General features: G+C 30.9%; 1 protein-coding gene across 1 annotated transcript in view; it reads right to left on the bottom strand.

Annotated features, from left to right (window-relative positions):
* The window catches only part of LOC118197442 (uncharacterized), a 576,327-nt gene that overhangs the window by 398,255 nt on the left and 152,421 nt on the right, over positions 1 to 25,651 (bottom strand). The window contains exons 34-39 of the mRNA XM_085827453.1: positions 20,423 to 20,542; positions 19,904 to 20,056; positions 10,353 to 10,472; positions 5,820 to 5,954; positions 5,118 to 5,333; positions 2,149 to 2,280 (exon numbers count right to left, since the gene is read on the bottom strand). Of these exons, the coding sequence (XP_085683579.1) occupies positions 2,149 to 2,280; positions 5,118 to 5,333; positions 5,820 to 5,954; positions 10,353 to 10,472; positions 19,904 to 20,056; positions 20,423 to 20,542 (876 nt within the window). The remainder of the gene's footprint in view (positions 1 to 2,148; positions 2,281 to 5,117; positions 5,334 to 5,819; positions 5,955 to 10,352; positions 10,473 to 19,903; positions 20,057 to 20,422; positions 20,543 to 25,651) is intronic.

The raw sequence follows: 25,651 nt of genomic DNA, 5'->3' as shown, positions 1-25,651 counted from the left end.
GAGGAAGATCTGCTACTGATATTGAAAGAAAAATTCTGAGGAAATTTTTTGGACAGGTGAAGCAAAATAAACTCTGGAGAACATTATATAACCATGAAATCTATAGGAAATATAATGAACCTGGTATTGTCAAAACTGTAAAGGCATCTTGTATTAAATGGCTAGGCCATGTATTTATAGATATGATGATGCATTGCCTTCTAAAAAGATAACCTTTTCAAAAATAGAGTGGAAGTGACGAGAAGGAAGATCAGACACTAGATAACTAGATACTGTGGAAAAGAATTTGAAACTATAGGAGTAAAACAATGGGAAGCTGTGGTGCCAAATAGAATCAGATGGAGAAAACTCGAAGAGGCAACCTTGGTCTGTAGCCAGCTGTGTAGCTCAAGAAGAAGAATGTGTCTAAATACAATTTTCATAGGCAACAGTAAGATGCTAACTGAATAAGTGTTAAATACAGACTGATAACTGAGATCTTGCATGTGATATCCCAATGTCTCCACATGATTTACTCTGTAAAACTTGTTAAGGAAGCCTTTTTTTTTTTTTACATTTTGTTTTGCTCGGTATGCAAATCACTTGTTATGGAAGGTACACATTAAGTGAGGTTTGACTGTTCTCAGATCTTCAAGATACTTGACAAATTTCATTTAAAATTGTAAAATCAAATTTTGTTGTTTGTCTTTTTTGCTTCCAAAGACTTTATATCTTTAACTCTGCATTACTAGTGATTACAACTTAGATTTACAGTGTAAACTTCAAAATAGATTGAATTAAATGATAAAAATTAAGAGATTTACAAATTAGAGATAATATGAGCTACATTGTTTAAAAATAATAATTAACAGTCATTACATATCCCAATGAAATAACTTTTATAAACCTTCTACAAAATTTAATTTGAATTTTTTGTATAATAGTTATTACAATTACAATCTTAAAATATTAAATATGGAAAGTTTCATAAGATTTAATTAATTGTTTATGTAACATATCAAAAACAGAAATATCAAAAGGGTGGATAATGTATTTATTTTTGCAATTCATTAAACCATTCATTATTATAAATCTATATATCATTTTTTTAAAGTGTACCTTTTATTCCCATATAATAAGCATCACCAAAATTGGTGTGTGTTTTACAATCAATGAAGTCTTAGGATTGCAGATTTTCTCCTATTACTACTAATCATTCTGAAGTAATTAATTTCTTTAGATTATAATTTAAATAAACATATTATGGTTCTTAATATTAAGATAATTACTAATAATTATTTGGCAGCTGTATTTCAGCATTTTATTTCAATTACTTTTATCTGATTTATGTCAAAGATTTTTTTCCCTTCTGTTGATTGCATTGAAATTAAGATGTGCATCTCAAAATTGGAAAAAAAAAAAAAAAAAATACTATTTTGCTTTTATTAAGTAAATGTGATTTAAACAGCTTTTAAACAAATATTCAAAGAGTAATAATATTCAGTTTAATTTTAAATAAAAGTTCAACTTTTGATATGGTGAATGGAATTTCAAAATTTTAAGTATTCATTTTATAATATATTAAACATAGAAAATGTCTGTGACAAAGATACAATATACTGAGCTTCCTTCTACACTTTGAATATAATTGCTGTTGATTAAAAAAGCCAAGTTCGATAAGTTGTTGTCTTGTCCATGTATTTAATGGAAGAATGGTTGCCAGAGCCTCAAGAAGTTTGGACTTCTAATTCCCACCCCTGTTTTGAGGGACAGCACCTCAGAGATATAAATATAAGAACATTGAAAAAAAAAAAAAAACTTTCATAAGTAGTCAGACCAACAAATAACTTGAAGATTGAGAGGGTAAAGCTATGATTTGATCATTCTAGCCTTGTACATGTTTTCAGCATTACTTGAACTAAAGTAATATGTCCTTATTCAATTCTCTTATAAATGCCCTAAAATGTCATTTCTAATTACATAAAATTAAGAATGTTACTTACCAATACTTCTTTATACAGCATTTCTAAAATAATATGCTAATAAAACTTTTCCATGCATATATCTTGCATTTATTGTAATTTTGCTTGAATTTTAAAAAATACATGTTATAAAAATCACATTAAAAATAAATTACTGTATATTTTAATAAACTTTTTCAAATTTCACCTTTTTCCTTTCATTAACTACAGAATCTAAAAGTTGGTCTTCCTTCCTTCTATTCCAAGTTTCTTCCATTAATAATTTTTTAGCTCCATCCTGACTTGGAAGCAGATCAATCCAAGACTTTACTTTAAAACCCTAAAAAAGAATTATTATTATTTTTTTTAATAAGGATGTTTATATTTCAAAAGCATTTATAGTTTTTTAAAAGCATGTTTTACATTAAAAGAAAATTTAAAAACAGTAGCTAAAGCGATAACTAATCTGGCAAGAAATTTTCTAATCCTAATAATACAGTTTAAACACATGCACATATATACACATACACATTAAAAAACAGTAATTATTGAAAATACTGAATGAATCACATGCCTTTGTTGACACTAATTAATAGTAAGAACTTGTTAAGATGATGTGATTTAAATCAGGTACGTGCAACTTTACAAAAGTATGGGCCAGATTAGGAATTAGAAACATTACACGGACCTGAGTACTTTAGGATTTATTTCTATGAAATTATAAATAAATCCTAAACTACTCCAGATTGCATGAATTATGAAAATATTATGAAAGTTATTTAAATGAAAATGTAAAAAATAAAAACATCTTAATTAGCTCAACCTCTCTACTACTTCAACCCCCCCCCACACACACACCATAAAATTCTACGACAATATAAAATACAAAATAAGATAATTTTCTTAAATAATATTAATAAAACAGAGCTTTTTAATGGAATGATTGCGACTTCATGGTTAACACGAGATTGTCGATACTGAGGGATATATGCGGATGTTGAAACTAGCATGTTTCCCAGGTGCCCACCAGTAATTTGCCAGTTCGTCTCAGATTTTCCAAACTTTATCTTTGAAAAATATTGTTAACATTTATAAATGCTTCCAAATAGGATCATATCTTTCTGGGCAAAAACAGCCAGATTTGGAAACTTGTCACATGGGAAATAGTTTTTATAAATGTTACTTAGTGTAATATATGCTTGATTTTTGTCCTCAGAATAAGGGTCTCTTGTAGTTTGATTAATTCTATTTGCAAAGAAATTAGTGATAATCCGAAATCATTAAACAGAGAAGAGAAAATTCACAAGTTTGCCTTTTGGTTTGCCTGAACCTATTTTAAATGCTTGACCCAAAGATTTCAACTCATCTACAAATGAATTGCAATCAAAATCATTTCTGTGGTTCGCAAGTGCAGGAAAATTGTAAGCATCATCTTCCTTTAATTAATTATCCCAGTGTTGAAGCTTATTCTGAAATGATTTGTTATGTCCGTAAAACTTATGAATCTACTGTTCCTGAGTTTGTACACAGCACCAAGTTCACCGAGATATGTTGTAACACTAAAAAGAAGTGGAAGATTACACAGCCAGGGTTTGCTTTCTAGCTTCCAAATATATTTTCTTTTCAAATCCATTGAAAGCAGATACTTTATCTTCCAAATCATAAAGATGCTTCAACATTTGCCCCTTACTTAGCCAATGCACTTCACAGTAAAATGCGAGATCTTAATCTCAGAATGAATGTCAATTATAAATTCTTGAAACTGATGGTAATTTAGTGATCTCAGCTTAACTAAATTTATGCAGAAGTTATCATGCCCATCACATGTACAAATTTAGTTGATTTTGCACACAAATCCTCGGTGGTTTTGTTATCAGATAATTCTAATTTTATTTGGGCACCAACTGCTGTGTTTGATCCAATCATTGATAGAGTTTTGCTGTGTTTGATTCAATTGCTTTCCCCAGGGCACACTATTTCTGTGACAGAAGTAAGGCATTTCTTTCAAACTCGCCTTTGGAATACGGTTTTGAGTGCTTCAAAATTTCTTCAATAATAAAGCTTGCACAAACAGTGTTGTCAGCTATATCATTATGTTGATGGAATAGTATCGGTTGTACAGATATATTGTTTTTAAAATTTTGCAACTCATCTGTTCTTATTTGACCTTTGTAAATGTTCTCTTAAAATGTGTGCCTTGTAGTTTCTACTTAATGAAGCCATTATAATTAGTGTTTGATCACAAATTCACAAATATATGAAAGTGAAATGGAAATTGGTATAGCATGAAAACTGGCAAATGACTGTTTGCCAGTGGTCGGTGGCATGATGCTTACTATTTTCCTGCACTTGCCAACCACAGAAATGATTTTGATTGCAATTCATTTGTAGATGAGTTGAAATCTTTGAGTCAAGAATTTAAAACTAGGTTCAGTGATTTTTAAAAACCAAAAAGCAAACTTGTGAATTTTCTCTTCTCTATTTAATGATTTTGAATTATCACTAATTTCTTTGCAAATAGAATTAATCAAACTAAACTGAAATTCCCATGGGGGGGATGACAATAAGAATAAAAAGTTTTAAAAATAGGTAAAAAAATTCTGAAAATAACAATTTTTGCAAGTTTATTCATTACAACTAACAGCATTTGTTGCTTACAATTAAATCAATTAAACAGCTAATGTGACAGATTCAAAGATTCTGAAAAAGTCAGCGCAGGCCATATAAAATCAGCACATGGGCCACATACAGCCCATGGCCATGTGTTGCAGATGCCTGCTTTAAGTGCTAGAACATAAAAAGCTAAGCTTATGAAAACATTTAGTTGAAGAAAAGAATCAAAATTATATCAAAGTTTTCAGCAAATTTTCGAAAAAGGCAATGTATACTAATACCTCCATTTTTTTCTTTAAAGCAACATAGAATTCCTAATTTCCAAAAAAAAAAAAAAAAAAAAAACTACAGAAGATTATTACCTGGTATTCTCTTATTAATAAATATACATATTTTAATTGCTTCCCAAACATTGCTATTTTTTAAATTTTCATAATTCCTCTATCCAATTACACGATTTAAGGAAGACTCAAATATAGCTCTCCTAAAAATCTTGTTGCATACTATATCATATAAAAAATATATAATGAATAAATCAATGTGCAATTAAAAACATTCAGTTACCTTCAGAAAGCATGGTTCATTTTTAGCTGCAGCAGCATGTTCATTCTTTATTGCTTTTTCTACACTTTTTTCAAGATGGTAAAGAGTAGAATTACATTTCATTTTTGATGGATTACCTTCCGACTTCTTCAATAATGATTCTTCCTCAATCTCTTTTAAAACTTCTTTTACCACAACAAGAAGTACATCATACCAAGAAAAAAAGTTACTTGATACCTATGAAGAATTTTCATTTCAAATCCTAGTTTTAAAATATAGTGTTATCAAGAAATACATAATTGTGGTTACAGATTGCATAATCTGTAGATAAAAATCCCTATAACTAGAAAAATACTTTTATCATAATGATACGACTCATAATCAATTAAAGACTAAAAATGATTAAAACTGAAAAATCCATTTATTGAGCAAATAGAAATGCAGAATAATGTGTGACAGCCATTGTAGGAGAATGACTAATGAATTTAGGCAATACAAGACTTTTGCACCATAGAAGCTGTTTTATCCATTTCAAAGTTTAAGGAGATTTAACATTGCATGTATAATGAAATGCTGCTAAAACAAATCTCAGTTTATGTTGTAAGAGTACAAATTTAAAATTTTGTTCTAAAAAATCCAAGTTAATTTTGCTCCAAGATATTTGACTTCTGACAGACTCACAAACATATTAAAATACAAGGAAAATATTAAATACGCACTCACCATCTTTTGTATATTGCATAAAATATCACGATGAGATTTTGTAGCACCATTAGTATGATTAAATAGTCTTTCCTGAATTTCTCCTTTATTCTGCTGAGACATTACAAAAAATATCTCATCCCAAGATGGCTGAGACTAAAAAAATAAAAATCAGCATACTCTTAAATTGAATACTTCACAAACACATTATTTTCAGAAATTAAAAACAAAATATTGTAAAAGAAAATCACGTCATACAAAACTAGTTTAACCTCTCCCATATATATAATTAGAAAAAATGTGAATTTCATACTAATGCATTTCTTCAAATCTTGATTTATGTTTCTAAAACTTAAATGGTAAAGAAGTCTATTGGTTTATAACAGTCTACTCCCCTTGTTTATATGCAGAAGCCATTTAATCAGCATGAAAAAAATTCTTCACCATTTCCACAATACTTAATGAAATTAAAAATAAGGTTCCGTTCATTTTTCTATTCTTTTGTATGTGTAATGCATATCAGTGAATGATAATTTTTGTGTAATTGCAGGCCAGTTTACAGATCCTAGAAGACTTAGTGAGCCGTTGCTTGCTGAAATGAAATCGTTGTTACCTCTTGTAGATACTGATACATTTAAGGTAATAACTCGCTTTGAAATATATATTGTTTTACTGTTAATTAAAAACAGTGCACATATTAGTTGCCATTCATTACACATTGCGTATCATCGAGTGCAATTACTATTTAGTCAATTTAGAAATTAGATTGCTATTTATGTTATATAAAAAGAGAATTTAATAATTTTAAATAAAGTTATATTGCATCTGTATTTCTCTTAATCTGCCTTATGCAAAGTTTTATTTTAAGATGTCTGATATCTTACCATAAAAAAATGGCAGTTTTTAAAAGTTTCTTCATTGGAGAACATTTTTACACCATGAGTCTCATTATACACAGAGTTGTTATAATTCCCCCCCCCCCCAATGGCAGACACTTGCTTATAATGGCATTGGCCATTCCTATTGCCAGAAGTGGTGACCATTTTATTGTTGAGGCACTTTTAATTAATAGGTGGCCAACATTACTTCCTACCAAGGGATATACAATTTTACATCCATGTCTTCTACGGGAATCAAACCTGGGCCCTTCGGTATCGCAGTCAGGCTCCCCTAACCACTGCATCGTCTGGGAGGTGAGTTGCTATAAAATAACTTATCTTATTTATTATAACTTCAGGAGTGTGAGAAATGAGGAATCCAGTACAAGTCTTTTGGCTAAGTCAAGCTGACCTTTGCTCATGATGTACAAAAATGGCACTGAATATATATAATGATTACAGGTAATATGACAATAGCTAAAAAATTTCCAAAACAAATACAGTCAAATACCGAAAATCCGCCAACTTCTGAAATTTGCGTTGCCTCTCAAAATATAAACATTCAGTTTATAGGTTCCAGAAACCGCAGCATTGAGTACGAAATACCGAAGAAAAAATACTTACCGAATAATGACGTCATAATTACCGAATAATAATGAGTCATAATGGAAATACCAAATTATTCCCATCATGATAAAAGTTTTTTTCCGCTCTAATCTGCATCGAGGTAAGAAAGCAGACGATAGACTCAACTCTTCTTTCAAGTTCACGATTCATGCTGTTGTATTTTCTGAGCTTTTTTATTTCCCCAGATTATTTAGTGTTGCCTTTTTTTTATCCGAATATTTTGTGGATAAGTTAAGATTATTTTAAATTTCAGCCTTTTTAATACAATTACAGATTAGAAACGCACTCATGGTTTTACTGCCTGCAAAGGTGAAAAACGTAAACACGTTGCATTGACAGTAAAGCAAAATGTGCAAATTCTCCAAAAGATGGAGACAGGTGCTACTCCTCAGTTTATAGCAGAATCATATGGAATTGTGATACGATTGTGTATGATATATGAAAAAATAAAGAAAAGCTGTTGAAATTTTACAGCAACAGTGATTCTAACACCGGAATCCGAAACCGGAAATCTTTGAATGAGGCGAAATCAGCAAACCTCGAAGCTGTGTATATATAATACAATGAATAATATAATCAATTTATATATGTAATAATAATTTAATGAATATAATAAGTTATTGCAATAATGTATATAATAATTTAATTAAATGTATCTAATATGCCTTATTTATTTTGCACTTTTAATCTGAATATTATGATTTAACTCCTGAAATCCGCCCAACCTCTGGTCCCAAGCTTTGTGGGTTTCTGGAATTCTACTGTACCACAATTTCTTAATGGCAGGAGGTTCTGGATAATGGAAAACAGATACAGGTAGAAGCTAGGCCAGCACCTTTGTAGAACCACAAGTAATTGCAGTATTGCTAAACCCAGTTAATTCTTAAGCTTCTGCCCTCATGTTGAAGGAGAACATCTGGGGAGTCCAAGGCTTTCCCATTCCTCCTTCCATACCACCAAACTCTCGAGAGACTCGCTACGTATTTTGAATGCCCTCTTACCACACAGACACTATGTGCTTACAAACATCTATGCCTTCTCCAGGATTTGAGCCCAAGTTTATTGGTACAGCAGTCAACTTCACTAACTACTTTAAGTTCTGGGCAATGCCTAATAAAAAACTAGAATGATGTGTCTACAGTGAACATGTGAATGATGTGGGAAGAGATAGTCGATTTTAACCAGTGAAATAATGTCGCAGAAAAGATGATAAATCTGTGCAGGAAACAAGCCAAAAAAATACAAGTGAAGATAAATTGTTTAATTAAAGACAGACGTTAGAACATTTTTGCTGTGTTATTTTCCATTATACACCTGCCACACATTTTGGCAGTAGTATTTTAATAATATCTCTGTGTGTGTATTCAGTTATTCTTGTCTGCACACAAACACACATACATACGCACTTAGTACCAGATGGTGCTATCATTGAGTCTTGGCATGCATTTGGCTTCTCTTTCAGGAAGAAAAAGGAAAGAGAGGAAAAAAAAAAAAAGAAGAAAAAAAAAAAAAAAAAAAAAAACTGATGCAGATGCCATATGACTTTCTTGTATGGAACATTAAATTATACACATTTTTTGCAGCATTTCATTTAAACATATTTCTTTGAATTTAATTAGAGGTAGATTTTTCATTTAATTAATTTCACTTCGCGGTAAAGAAAAAATAATAAAACTTCAAAATATTTTCAATAAAAATTGAAAAATAAAATACCAAATACAGTTAAAACAATTTTGAAAAAATTACAATTAAAATTATAGTTTCTATTTAGAAACAAGCAATTTGGCTTGTTTCTGTGCAGCATACTGGAACATGGAAGATAAAAATATTTTACTTCCAGTAGTGACAACACATTTCTTTTAAACCAATGAGTCTGTTGCCAAGTGGCAAGCACATTGCTTTTAAATCATTGAGTAGTTAAACAAAATTTCAGTTCTAGTTTGCCAAATATGAAATAAATAAGAAAAAATTCTTAATTCTAAATTCAGACTTTAAGTTGCACTTGTTCATGTCCAGAACTACATGCCAAGGATATGTGCAGTGCCAAATTTCTGCATCCCTCCCATTTTTTTTTTTTAAGCAAAAACATATCACTATGTGGGGACAACAAAACTGTTAATCTTGCAATATGTTTGTAATTAAGACACAATAACATGCCAAATAAATATAATTCACAAGACAAACAACAAAAATCAGCGTTATATTTACAAAATTTCCACAGGACTAGTTTCGATGGTTTTACCGAACCACCATCCTCAGCTGCAAAACCGCAAATGAACAAGATAGGAAAAAATGATTAGATAAGATAAGAAAGCCTGGACAAGAATAAGCAAATGGCACCATCTGTTGGTGAAACCAGAACTAATACATAATTTCTTTAAAGGTCGAAGGCAAATTTGGAATTGGAATTAGGATCGTTAACTAGAACAGAAAGATTTTTATGAATGTGAAATGCCTCTAGAAAATCCAGTTCTCCAATGGAAGATGTTTTTTGAATAATTTTGACAGCAGAAAAATTGAAAGTGTGATTTTTGGACCAACAATGCTGCGCAACAGAAGACTTCTGTGTTTCCTTTTTTCTAACATATGCCTCATGTTCCTTGACACGAAATTTTAAAGCTCTCTTAGTTTGGCCAATGTAAATTAAACCACACTGGCAAGGAATCCTATAAATACCCCAGGAATTCATATCCGGAATGGGGTCCTTGAGTATAGAAGTCGGAATTTTATTGATGGGAGAATAAACAACCCGAAAGTTAAATTTCTGCAAAATATGTGCAACTTTATAGCTAATTGATGGAAAGAAGGGAATGACAACAGAATTTTTATAATCTCCTAAAATAAGAGTGTCGCTTTTAGTGTGTTGAGATGCTGTTTCTTTGATGACCAAAATAAGCATTTATTTAAATTATGAAATGCTCTGGCTGATCAGTTTCGAATTTGCTTATCCATCAAATCCAATTTTATAACTTAATCATAAAACATTCATAACATTTATATAGTAATTTAAAATTGCATTTATATTAGGATATAAAATAAAATCACTTACTCTGACTGAATTCTGTTCCACTGATTTAAACAGCTTCAATTTATCAGAAGAAATCTCATTTTCTTTTTGTTCCAAGGCTCGTAGAAATAAATCAGTCCAATGAGTTGAATCATCAGTTTCCTATAAATTTAGTAACAGTAACAAACATTAATACACAAAATATTAATTAATATTAAATTTGATTTAAAAATAAAGTTGAAAAATTCTTTAAAAAATCAAACGCAAAATAACACATGCATTTATCACATACGGAAACTTAGGTATCATAGAATAATTGTAATACACATCAGACGCATTATATTATGCAACAAATTGGGAGATACAGAATAAAAATACCTAAGCAATGAAGAATTTTTTGGATTAAACTTGAATTAATTCATTAAAAAAAGTATAGGGCATATTTTCTCTGAAGAAAGACATTTATCAGAGTAATACTATGATAGAAACACTGCTGAATGATTGTTTTAAGTGCAGCAAACAAGAAAGATATTTAAAAAAAAACCAAGGCTTTAAGATTAAAGAAATGAAGACATCATAATCTTCAAAAGAAAGAATAAGAATTAAATCTACTTCAGAAGCACAAAACGGTATGCATGAAGGTTTGCAAAATGGTATGCATAGCTTTAATGTTTAGGAGATGATCAAATGCTCTCAAAATCCCTAGATGAACTAATACTGTGTAAAAACAAAATTCAAACAGAAGTTACCACAATAGCAAAATGCAAAAATTAATAAAGGAAAAATTATTTTACATCTCCTGACACATCTTCATCGGGGCTTTGGTGTAAAAATGTCTGCAAGACGTAAAAAACGGCTGTAGAGATGTTAGAAAGAGATGTAAAAAAAGCTGTAAAAGATGTAAAAAAAAGACCTGTTTCTAAACAGATAAATGCACAAATACGAGGGCCATCCAGGAAGTAGATTACGTTTCCGTCTGTGTCCGCTAGGGGCGGGGCTAGCGCGGCCATCTTGGGGTCAGAGCGTTGCGCAGCTCAGTCTGCATCTAGCCGTGCTAGTGAGAGGTTCGTGCTGTGCTCCGTTCAGATACTGTGACGGTTTGAAATGTCTGCGTTAATTGAAAATCCCGCGAGCTGCGAGGTGCGCTGAGTAATAAGGTTTCTAACTGCAAAAAACTGTAAACCGATAGAAATCTATCGGCAGCTTCGTGAAGTGTATGGGGACAACATTATCACTGAAGGTGGAGTGCGTCAGTGGGTCATAAGATTTCAAAATGGCCGAACCAATGTTCACGACGAAGATCGAAGTGGGAGACCCAGCATAGTGACCGCCGAACTTCTCGAAAAAGTCGATGCTAAAGTCCGTGAAAATCGAAATTTCACAATAACGGAACTTTCTTTGAGTTTTCCACAAATTTCGCGAAGTTTGTTGCACGAAATCATCAGCGAAAAGCTTGGTTACCACAAGTTTTGTGCAAGATGGATTCCAAAAATCTTGACAGAGGACCACAAAAATCAGCGAATGGCTGCAGCGTTGAACTTTTTGGACGCTTACCATAAGGATGGTGACTCTTTACTCGATCGCATCGTTACTGGTGACGAAACATGGGTGAAACATGTGAACTGTGAAACGAAATTGCAATCAATGCAGTGGGGACACACAAGTTCTCCCCAAAAACCCAAGAAATGCATGCAAACAATGTCGGCAAGGAAGATGATGGCGACTGTTTTTTGGGACAGAAAAGATGTAATTTTGGTGGACTTCCTGGAAAGAGGCACTACAATAAACTCTCAAAGGTATTGCCAAACTCTCCAAAAACTCAGAAGAGCAATTCAAAACAAGCGCAGAGGAATGTTGAGCTCTAAGATCTTGTTGATTCACGACAACGCCCGGCCCTACACGGCAAATGTCACTCGTAAAGTTCTTGAATCTTTTAAGTGGGAGTTGTTTCCTCATCCGCCGTACAGTCCCGACCTGGCACCGAGCGACTTCCACCTATTCCCAGCAATGAAGAAGTGGCTGGCTATGCAGCGTTTTGATGACGACGCACAGCTGCAAGAAGAGGTAACGAAGTGGTTGAAGGCGCAGGCGGCCGAATTTTTCGACGAAGGAATTTCCAAGCTCGTACATTGCTACGATAAATGCCTTAATTTGTATGGTGACTATGTAGAAAAGTAGTATTTGAGTGTGGCTTTCATCTGTATATAATAAAATTTGTTTCCTATACTTTGTTTATTTTTTTATTCCAAAACGTAATCTACTTTCTGGATAGCCCTCGTATATGAAATTGCTTTTAAATCAGCTATTGTTATAAAAAACCTTTCCCAAAATTAAATACAATTAAACAGTATACAAAAATGAAATTGAATTAAAAATTTATAATTTAGTGCTTTTTACAGAACAGTTTAAAAGCTATTAAATTTTTATGAAATGGGCATTGCTAACAAATATAATGCAAAATGTGTGTATGTATACACACACACACACACACACACACACTGGTTATCATAAATTAAGGAAAAATCAAGATTACTGAAAAAGTTACATGTAGAATTTTATGAAACTTACCCACAATATACAACACATAGTAAGGTATCAAAAAACATAAAAAGAAATTACCAGACAATTATGGTAGTATCGAAATTAGCATATGTATAAAATGAAGAAATTGAAGGTGTCAGTTTGCTATAGAAAAAGTACCTTCAATATGGAATATGGTCGCCTCTAGAAGCAATACAGCACATACAGCGATGAGTGATGCTTTCAATTATGCGGTCTATCAGTTCCATAGGAAGCGAGAGCCATTGCTCTTGCAAAGCAGTTGCAAGCGCAACAAGGGTCTGAGGGGGCAGATTGAGAGCAGCTAGACATCTCCCTAAAGCATCCCAAATGTGCTTGATAGGATTCAAGTTCGGGGATCGAGCTGGCCACTCCATGCACATAAGTGTTTCCTGTTGAAGACAATAATATACGATGCAAGCCCTGTGGGGTCTTGCATTGTTGTCCTGTAACAGGAAAGCATCACCTATTGTTCCGGCATATGGGCGCACGTAAGCATCAAGGATGTCATCCCTATAAACATAAAAATTCACGGTTCCCCTTGGAAAAACATGTAGGTCTGTGCGTGCACCCAAAGAGATGCCACCCCAAACACAGACACTGCCTTTTCCGTATGCATCTCTTTCACGGATGTTTGACAGATGATAACGGGTTCCAGGTTCTCTCCATATCAAATAACGCCTACTATCGCATTCTAGACTAAACCTGGACTCATCCGTAAAGAGAATAGCCCTCCATTGCTCAGGCGTCCAGTGGACATGTTGTCGTGTCCACTGCAAACGGTCCCTCCTGTGGCGTGACTTGAGCAGCACGCAAATGGTTGTTCGCCTTGCATACAGACCCCCTTTGTGAAGCCTTCTATGCACAGTTGACGTGACACCAACCTTCCAGAGGCTGCAGCAAGGGAGGATCTAAGAAGAGTCGGAGTAGCGGTTCTATTTCTGAGTGCATATAATGTCAAATATCGGTCATCGGCGCTCGTCGTAGGAGTTGGCTGTCCTTGGTTAAATCTCCTAGGTGCCAAATCTGTGATTTGAAATTGCCTCGAAAGTCTATGAACCACAGAAGAACTCACATTTAGCCATCTGGCCACTTCTGTTTGACTTTGTCCTGCCTCTAGTCTTCCAATGGCTTTCTGTCGTAGTTCTGCAGGCAAATGATGCCTGGAGATCCTTGTTACGAATTGGCTCTCTCAGATTTCTGTCATGTCACTGTGAAATATGTGGGCTTGCTCTCAAACATGGACTTTATGCTCCTCGAAGATGACATATTCCAAGTGCAGTGCCACTAATTTGCATAATGGAGTTTTACTCAGCTACTCTTACTTGGCAACATATTCAAATTTTACACAGTTTGGCTTATTTTTGAGGGAGTTATCGCTATTTTTGTGATTTTTCCTTAATTTATGATAACCAGTGTATATACGTGTGTGTGTATGTCTGCGAGACACAAAATATGAAGGAAAACTACAAACTTTAACTAAGCAATAGTCTTTTTAATGCCTCATTTTAATATGGCTATGTCGCCTTCCTGTCTTAAAACTACAATACATAAATTTAAATTGTGTCATCTGAAAACTAACATGCATTATGTTATTAAATAAGAGTAGCATTGTGGATCCTTTTTACCCAATAGCAGTTTAAAATTTAAACAAAGAAAACTAGCTCTATAAATATCCTTTTGCTGAATTGTGCATTTACTTTCCTGCCTTCTTCTAGCTATGTTAAGCATGTATGCTTATTTCTCCACTTCATCCACTGTCTCGAGTTGTAATTAGTTATATAAAACTGTAGGATGCTTATTGATCCCAATAATGTATGATTATGTACTGCAAGCATTAAATGTCAAGAAATACATTGTGTCTTGTTATCTTCAGCCATGTCTGCTAAGTTTTTTTCTTCTCAATTATGTAATCTTGTGTGTTTGCGTACCTGTTTCATAATCTCAAGTTATCTACAGAATTTATATTACATATATGTATGCATACATGCATTCATGTATAGATACACACACACTGCACACAATACCAGCCACTTATTAAAATTACTTTCATTTGAAACTTATTTCAATTTATTAAGCGAATGTGTTTAATAAACAGTGATTTGGATGTTGTTAGGAGTAATATTAGTTTTAAACATCTCAAATAAAATAATAATAAACAGTTAATTCATGAATTAATCCCAAAATAATAATTAAAAATTAATACTAAAATTTAACTGTTTAGGCAATTTGGAAATTCAATTTTTAAATTTTTATAAAAAATATTTTTGTAATTATGTTTTTAATGAAATTTTATAAACAAATTTTCTACTTAATGTCCTATTTGTGTTTGTTTTTACAATGCTCAACTACAGTTTTTCAACTGCATTCTTTAATTTCGTAAAACTGCAGACAGTTTTTTTGATCAGCACTTTTCAGTTTAAGAATTTTCTTAGAATTTGCAGTACTTTTTGATTGATGATCATATGTTATCACTTTTTTCTGTGTCACATTCATTGTCAAGTTCTGGAGTTCTTTTAACACTTTCATAGCCAATTCTTATACATGCTGTCTCAATATTTCTGTGAAATGACAAAACATGAATCCACAGAACTTTCCTCGCTGATAGATATTTGAAAGATTAGTTATAGCTTGCAACTCCTTTGAGTCTTCTATATAAAAGCCATATTTTTAAAAGCACTTTTTAATTGGTTTTAAGAGATTAACCCCAGGCATTAACTATAATATGCACAGCCTCTATAAGACATATTGGCTTTCTTATCTCCTTTGATTGGAGTATTTAATTACAGCAAAGCACACGAGGGCTATCTGCCTAAAGGGAGGGATGCCTTTGTGGAGGACTTTCTAAGGGAAACTGGATCGTATACACGTTACACATGGGGAAAATCTTATCTCCTTTGAAGTGTTTCCATTTTTACAACATTCAATTCCCTTCATGACTCAATGAACATCTCTTCTGTAATAATTTCTAAAAGCTTTTATAATGTCCTAAAATTAAGGACTGAATGTAGGAAGTATTTTTAGGAAGAGATGCTAATGTTTTCCAGAGAGAAATGTGTATGTACCTCAGATATCTAAATAGTAAAGATATTTTTCAGTTTGCTGTCCCCCCTCCCAAAAAAAACTATTTATCATGAATCAGTTCTTCTTGTTAAGTTAGAAGTAAATTTCAAACTTCGAGGTAATCTGCTTTTGTCAATAACCAGTGCTGTTTTCTTAATTGTTGGGTCCATATTGCATTTTAATAACACTATCTCATTTCCACAATTCCTTAAAACAACTGCTGTTTAAATTTTAAATATCAGTGTGTGTTCTGGCAATGTTCTGTAACACAATCAAGTTTCATCTTTATTATGAATTTGAGTGCCTTGAATTCATTTAGCATGCCAAGTAAAATGTCTTTTATTCAATTATCAGCTGCATGATGATATGATTCTTCCTCCTCACTATACAGTTTCTGATGAATAATGTTGGACTTCTCTTTTTCCAACTTGTGACTCTTGTCAGTTGATGTAATATTCTCTCCTAGCATTCAGTGAGTTAGCAAAAAAGCTCTAGAAATAGAATTTTTTTTTTTAGCTGTAGAACTTGAAACCATTCCAGAAAGCAATTTAATTGTATCTTGATTTTCTGCCTCTTGTTCTTTGAGACATTGCACGGTTTATTAGTTTTACAACAGTTCTCACAGGTAGCAGCTTTACATTCAACTTTGCATTGTATTAGCACCCTCTATTTATACAGTTAGCAGTAACAAACTATTCAACTTCATCTAGTTTAGCAAATGAAAGTCCAACTCAGAAATTCAAATATGTAGTACTAGGTAAGTTTAATTTAAACTTGCTATTTACTAGTCTTTTTATTATTATTTTTATATTTTGATAGATTGCACATAGTTTATTTTAGGTTTATATGCATAATTCGTATAGGGAAAGTTTTCTGCAGACAAGAGTTTCTAAATTACTTTGCTTTTCTACTCTTAATTGACATTTAATTTTAATACTAGTCTTTTACTTGCTAATTCCTCAAAATTCCAATAGTTTAAATTTTAGTAATTCACAACATTTGGTTTTACTTTTGGTTTAGAATTTTACTTTTACTTTCACCCTTGCCTATATGGATGACGAAACATGAATTGTGTAATTGAAGAGTTAGGTTTGGAGGCAACTTCCCCTTGATAAATCTGTCTCCTGCCTGCTCAAGAGTTATCCACTTATGCAATTTAGTTTTTTGGAATAATATTTTTTTTCATGGTTTTAGATACGTGCACTTAATTTACATATGCTCTTAGAATTTAAATGATATTGTAAATAAGTTCACAGCAATAATAATTAAAAAAAAATTTTTTTTTCAATTAAAATTTCTTAACTCAATTTTTATTTTATATTAGCTTTATACGAATAGAGAATATTTGTTAAATTCAAATATATATATAAGGGGAAGAACAAAATGCAAAATTATTAAAAAAAATTAGTAATTAAGTCATTCAAATAAAATTAAAAATTCCACTTGTTTTTCTTCTATTTGTTTTAAATTTTTGTTTCAAATTTTTAAAGTTCCATAATTTTATTTTAACACAACTGCTTTTTCTTATTCAGTAGTTTATAAGCTTTATTACCTGCATTTGTAATTTGAAAAGCTGAAAATTATAAAGTATTGAAATTAATAAGTATATCTATCTATCTAATGATTTCCCCTGCTTTATAAAAACAAGGGTTTCTCTGAAACCTTCCATATGACAAAATGTAGTAAAGTTAAGAAGCAATTATTAATTTGTATGAAAGAAAATTTTAGCATTCGTAAGATCAGAAAATAATACACTAGATCACACAGAATAATATGTAAATACAAAAATAATGTATTGGCAAGAGCAAGAATTAAATAACAAATGCACAACTTTTAAAAAATAAGAAATAACGTAAGTACAATGTAATTTCACTCAGCAAAATCAGAAAGACATTGAACACATTGACAGGCTGAAGACGTGTCAAACAGAATGTTATTGGTGGTTGGGTTAGTGCCATGTATAAAAGGCAGCTTAAAAAGTCAGAACAATACTGCCATTTATTACCATCTCATTATCATTTAAACTCATCATGTTACAACCTTCACTTAAACAGTCTGCATCGATTTGAATGTCTGAGTTTAATATCTGCTGCAGTTGATAACAGATTTTAAGTATTTTAAAATGCTAACAAAGTTTAATGGAGCAGAGAGTTTTAAGGGAAAAATATAAAGCATCTGCTAGAATCCTGCACATTCTAATAATAAAAGTTTAGATTAATCCGTATAAACATGACGGCACATTTTTAACTTTCTATGCAAATGGTGTTCAATAGTGCTCAATGGTTCAATGAGCTCAAATTTTACAGTATTTTTTAAAAGAATGAGTCAGCATATTTGTGGTAAAAAATAAAATTATAATATAAAGTTCAAAAGTGAATATATTTTATTGCATTTAATACTACACTAATACATTTCAGTTAACAGTATAATGATACAAAATTAAAATACAAATCAAAATGAAATGATAATTTGATTTCAAAATTTAAATTAATGAAATGATAATTTGATTTCAAATTTCACTTAAATAGTAAAGCATTTTAAGTTGCATTTTAGGGCAAGGAAAATGATTTAAATGGCAAAAGCTTTTCTATTAGCATCATAACTTAAAATGAAAACAGCTTTTTTTTTTTTATATTTCATTCATTAAAGTCCTTAAACAATTTAACACCTGATCTATCTGTATCATTCACCAGTTATAGATTGCCATTAATATATATTTTGGAAGTTCTACAAGTTTTGAAAGTCTGATGCGTGTGATTTTTGGATCACCCTAGATAAATGTATACACAAATATTTAGACAATGTACATATTTAATATGAGTATGATCCTTGAATTTTAGAAAATTGTAATAAACTTTAAAAAAATTAATAGAAAAGAAAAAAGTCTGAAAGGTTTTGGATTTTAATTATAGCCCAAAAAAAGTTATTAAGATTTTTTATGCTGTCGCTGAGCTTGCACTCATTACTGCTAACACTTTTTTCTTTTTTTTTTTTACCTTTTTAGCTTTATAATTAAGCATCTTTTTCTTTACACTTATGCCACATATAGTTCGACAACAAAATCACAAAATTTTTAAAAGCTACAGCAGCATATGTTTAGAATTCCCAATGCAGTGTTAAGTGTTGGCATATATTTTAATATTTTTTCAGTATTTTCATCATATCAATATTCAGTTTTCTTAGTAAGATGACTAAGGAAATAAGTAAGATGACTAATCTTCTTAGTAAAATGTAGTGAAGTAAGATCTTAGTAAGATGTAGAGAAGACAGACTTAAAAGAAGTGTAAATCTTAGTAAGATGACTAATAAAAAGACTTTTTTTTTTTTTTTTTTTTGTCTTTATATTACATCCTTTTTATGTGCCAACTCAGTTTATTAAATGTCATGATCTTTGCTGTTACGCCACATAAAATTCAATTCAACAGCAAATCACAAAATATTTAAAAATAGCACATCTTTAGAATTCCTGATACACAGTCTCATGCACTGGCTATAAAATTGTTTCATTCTGTACTGTGTTGCTGATGCTCCCTTTCACTCTGTTGAGTTTGTTAATCAAGAATTATTAAAGTTAAACCAAAATATAAAATAAAAAATAATAAAACAAATACGAAATTCAAAATTCTGCCTTCCAGGTGCGCATATTCAGGTGGAGGGATATGTTACTTAAAATTTGATGGCTCTGGGTACCATCCTTTTTCTACACTTGAGGAACATACACACAGCAGATTTTTTTATTATTTAATTTCTTTAAAAAATCATACAGGGTGATAATATCTGGTAGCAACAATTTGAAAAGACTACACTGCTTATAGTGAACTGACACAAAATCCCATTGTGATACTAATAGCCCTGTTATTTAAAATATATGTACATTTTAAATTTTCAAAAAAAAGTATTTTAACTACAAAAATATTGGTAAAATATAAAAAACAAAAGAAAAAGAAAGTTCACTAATATATAATACATACCATATCTGATGACCTCTGCTCCTCATTCATAAAAGGTACTCCATCATAATTTTTTATCTTAACTCCTAATTTATCCATTCTTATTAACTCTTTCTCTGTAAGTTCATTAACTGTGTCAAAAATCTTACTCCAACATAATCCTGAAGCAGGTACCTAAATTACAAAAATAATAACATGGCATCAAATAATATATTTTAAAAAAGTTAATGAAAAAATCATAAAAATGCTTTATTGACAGAAAGAACTCCAACATTATTACAATAAATACATACAAATTTAAAGCAACAACACATCAAATAAATACACAATAAATTATGTGGAAATAAAAGTTACAAACACCATTTATGTTAACATGACAAGAAAACATTTTAATTAAATTTTTTATTGCCATATAACATCAAAACACAATTTTAAGAATACTTATGAAATTACAATGACAAACATGATTTGGTGAGAATTCTTAAGACTTTTTTTTAAAACAAGCACAAACAGAATCTGATGTTTTACATCAATACTTACTATTTCTGAGAGAATTTTCTTTTTTGATTTTTCTTCCGAGCACTTTCCATTATTTAGTTCTTTCATTTTGAACAACTTAGCATTAAAAAAAAGATCCTCAGTTGATTTACTGAAAGCTGACTGTCATTATAAAAAAGAAGAAAAGAAAAGAAAAAAGAATATTAAATGAATTTTTTTATGGCGAGCAATTAAATCCGTCAAATTTAATTTTTTCTTCAATTGAGAGGCATTAAAATAATCATAAAAAATATGCAATAAAACAAAAAAAGTGTATTACTACTTATGAAAAATTATGCTTAAAAATTATGCACTACATTATCTATTTCATATTTCAATAGCAACATTCTGTCCAGATTCTCCTCATTACAAAGACAGATTCATTGCTTGATTCATTATTATGCATCTTCCCATAAGGTCATTAAACTAATATACATTTCTGCAAATGGAAATTAAGTACTTTTAAAAGTCATCAGTGAAAAAAAATAATAATAAGGACCCAACAGCAAACGAGAATTGAGTAATCTATATCTGAACTGCACTTTTGTAATACCATTTCTAAGAATAAAATACACCTGTAAGTATGACAGGATTATTATTAAACATCATCTAACATCTAACATAATTACAAAATACAGTTCAGCATAAAATCATCTTCATAAAAATTTTCAAGTAATTAGCATTTAATTACAACATTTCTTGGAACATTTATCTCATATTTCCTTGTGTATTCCCCCTTTTTACTAATTTTATCCTTTAAAAATCAATAGCAAAAAATTATGTGACTACCTTTTTTTTCTGAAGGATGCAGTTATGCTAAGAATGTAACAACTGAATAATAGTCATGGATAAACTACAGATAACTATCATAATATTATATCTTTAAAAGAAACCTGCATTCCATAAACATTACAATATCTAATAAAATATTGTCATTTCTACTTCTCTAAACTTAAACCTCACCCATTCTTACTGTTGGCTCAGCTACTCCTTGGACTTATCATACATAAAGAATTAGAGAAGGTGAACATGCAGCCAACTTTGTTAAGTCATAGACATGTTGCAGTCAATTCATGTTTGCTGTGATTGACAGGTTCTTGTATTAGGTTGGCATAAACTCAACAGTCAAAAAGGAAAGGTTCAATGTGACCTTCGCAAGTAGTTTGCAAGAATTTTTCTTTGTTGATAAGGTGAAAACAATCATTACATGGATGAATCCATTTTAAAATTTAGGGGAGCTCATTCTCTGAACACTTAAAGGAAGAAAAAAATTAAGTAAATAGTTTTTAAAACCTGGTTTTAAAAAAAACAGGGGCAAAAATACATGAGGAAATACGATATATTAATGGCATTAAGTTTTACTAACTGTTAGCTTTATGCTGATTCTTTCTTAGAATGCCTTGTTTCATCATGTACTTGATCACTCTGGAAGTTTATGTCAGTTGTAGTGGTTGAATGGAGAAGTAAAACCATAAATAGCATAAATCCGTAACAGAACCTTGTCTGTGTCATGTATGGCACAGCATGGCTGTGTCAACAGAGAGCCATTGATCGGAACAGATGTAAACTTTTGATTTACTTCTTTAATTTGAAGAAATCTACAGCTGAGGCACATCGATTGCTAGTAGAAGCATATGATGAGACTGCCTCAAGTGAGAGAAGTTGTCATGAGTGGTTTTAAAAGTGTAATAATGGTGACTTTGTCATGGTTGGTAAGTGTTTTCGATTTCTCCACATATTGCAGTTGCAGCAGTTAATATATAGTATTTAATATAAAGTTCCAATAAGCTGCAAGTTGTTTTGTATTATTTTAAGTCTTATTAACTATAATGAACAAAACTTAATGTTAATTTTTACATTTCCGTGTTGAATATTTAATATAATGTAAGGATTAAGAAAAGATGATAACTTGCCTTAAAATACAGAGATAACTTCAAAGGGTTACAAATAATTAAGTTAATGTAGTTAGATACCCTTAGTCATTATAGATTTAGATGATCATTATTAAAAAAATTGTTTATTAAAAATATATCTGTTTTAAAAGCACTATTGAAATTAGAAAATAAGAGTATTTTACAATTTAAAATAACACACATATAATTTACGATATCAATTCTAAAATGATATTAGGATAATTGTACATTAAAATCTATAAACATATATGCTTTGCAGCAGCAGCACATGACAAAATATTTATACATTTTTTTTTTTAATTTTAAAATTTTACAGATTTTAACTACTTTATACCAATTTCCTTCTCTTTTTTCCAAGTTTGTGTCAATAAACTAATCAGTGTTTCCACTAGACACTGCTCCATCTCCTTATTTGTTAATGTTTCAACAATATACTTTTGAAGAATAATTTTCTTTTCCTTTATGTAATCAGTTTCTTTCTCAATAAGTTTCCTGTTTATTTTAGAATGTTTTCATTTAACTAAAGATTTCTGTTATTCTAAAATATGTATAGAAGAAACTGCTAATTTCATTTGTTTAATAATATGAGTAATGAGAATAAATGTAAAATGATATAAGTTACCAGTGCCAGAATTTTTAGAATTTAGTGAAACAATGAGCTGATGAAAAATGATGATGAGATGGAAAATTTTTAGAATTTAGGACTCATTAAGATTATGTCACCTGGCAATATGTTTTGAAAGAAATGCCAGTCTAAGAGTTTAATACTTAGCTATCAGTATGTTTGAATTTCAAAGTGTAACCAACAAATATCTCTTGCAGGTACCAAACTTCAGATTTCAGACAGACAATAAATAGAAATTTGAGATCTTTGCTTTATGATATTACGTTATTGTTGTTTATGTCAGATTTTCATAAATATTTAGTAAGCAAAATTTAAAATTTATTTGAAATATTTTTTATTTTATTAATAAAATTTTTTCATTTGAAAAATTTTCTTTAGGTGACACCCTCGCTTTAAAAGAACACGAGTTTCAGTTAAATGTTATAACCATCTATAAACAGTACATTTTCTAATGAAAGCTAGTTTGTTTTCATAAGTGCAATTGGAGGAAAAAGCTGCAGCATTTAAATATTATAAAAATAATCTAGTTTTAAAATATGTAAATAAACATTGATATCAAAAACAAAATTTACCAAGAAGGATGAAAAGGAAATAAACAGGCTATTAAAGTGGTTTAATAGAAGTTTGTTGACAAACTGGATACTTCTGTCAAATTGTTTGTAAATTAATATACCCAAATCACCTTTTTATTGAACTAAGTCTAAAGACTCTAACGTCTACGAGTTTAAACATAGTGTTTTACACTAAAAAATTATTTTAATATTAAAAAAGGTTCGAAATTTTGAAAGGGAGCATGTATTAACATTTTAAATCTATTGATTCTATATAAAAATGAATAAAAACTCATCATAGATGATGTATCATATTTTAGATATATGTTGCTAAATATCATATAACATCCCCTAATACTTCCCCTGTACATTTCAACATAATGCCTACTACTAGATGCAGCCTTTTACTAGGAGTACAAATAAGTCTAAGCCATTTGATCAAAAAATAGCATGCTTAAAATTGTCTGATGTAAAACATATCACAAGGTCAGATGTCTGGGAACAATAACCTTGAAATATTAACGATCTTGTATCAGCATCATATATCTTTTTGTGCAAAAAGTCAAGTTTTTGAGACGAATGAGCATCATTTCAAGAAACATTTGATTTACTTCTTTAATTTGAAGAAATCTACAGCTGAGGCACATCGATTGCTTGTAGAAGCATATGATGAGGCTGCCTCAAGTGAGAGAAGTTGTTGTGAGTGATTTCAAAAGTATAATAATGGTGAATTTGATGTTAAAGACAAAGAACATAGCAGAAGGATGAAAGTGTATAAAGATGTGGAACTGGAAGCATTTATTGCATGAAGATTCATACTAAATGCAAGTAGAACTTGCACTTACATTAGGAGTGACTGAGCAAGCAATTTCACATCATTTAAAACAGGGCTGTGGAGTCGGAATCGGGCAGATTTTGGGGTAAAAGGAGTCAGAGCTGGAGTTGCTAAAAACAGGTCGACTCCGACTCCAGTTTTTGTTGGAAAGTTTGAATCTGAAATGAAATTTAAATGAATTGAAAAAAAAAAAAATTAATGACAAGCTGAGTTATTATTTTTATTTATGAACTATATACATTAATAAATAGTTATATTCTATTTTACTGACATGTTAAGAAATAAATATAAGGGAGAAGGATGGATGTGATATTTGCCATTAGTGATTAAACTGATTCATTTAGTTACAAATCTCACTGGTAAGCAGGAATAGCAGCAAGAACTCCCAAAATTGATACCACTCTTAGAAAGTGAGCAGGAAAAGGAGCAATTATTGATCAAGCAACGCAATAAGGAAGTACGTATTTGATGATAAAGAGGTTGTTAGAATTAAGAACTTTTTTAGAAGAAGTAGATAACCCTAATGTTGCACTAACAGAAAGACTGTGGAATGATCTTGAAGAATTGGAAACTCTTCTTTTTACACCATATAGCCACAAAAAAGCTGCAATCTGAAGAATTGACAGGAGGCGAGAATGGAAGAATGTGATGTTTGTTCTTTCTGAAATGGAGGGCTTATTGCAGAAGGAATCATTTCTTCAATGAAGAAAAGAGAAACTAGTTTGTTAGACAATGAGATCTTGCTGGTTTCAAAACATGTACAACCAAAACAACGAATTTTCTTAGATGACGAACAAATTTAAACCATAAAGAAGGCCATCTATGAACTTTCATTAAGAATGAAATTATTCTCAGACCAAATGGAGAATTCGAATCAGGACAGTCATTCTCTACAATCCTCTTCTAGTGATGAATTAGATTTTGAGAAATATTTTTGGATAATATTGAAAAGGCTACAGCAAAGCGAATGAAAATCATAAACCAAGAGCCTTTAGATATAAAAATGAAAAAATAAAATTTTCATTTTTATATCTAAAGGCTCTTGTTTTTCCCTTTCACAACAAATGTTAATTAATGTAAATAATTTGCTATGCCATCAATTTTTTTTTCTGTAGCATCTATTACTTCTTTTATATTAAAAAAATAAGCTGTAACCCATGCATATATGTTTACATATATATATGCTGCACTGTTTCAGCTCACCAACAGTATCCCCCTATTCTTAGTTGCGGAGCAGGAACATGCAAAGGCTTCAGTTCTTCAGCTAGGGAAAGAGTGCAAAATTAAAAATGAGATAGTAGCTGCCAG

This window comes from Stegodyphus dumicola, chromosome 12 (genome assembly GCF_044657685.1).
Source record: "Stegodyphus dumicola isolate Sdum_Otavi_A_Nest chromosome 12, ASM4465768v1".
Classification (NCBI taxonomy): Eukaryota; Metazoa; Arthropoda; class Arachnida; order Araneae; family Eresidae; genus Stegodyphus; species Stegodyphus dumicola.
Note: the sequence above shows the minus strand (reverse complement) of the source record. Positions and strands in the feature narration are given on the sequence as shown.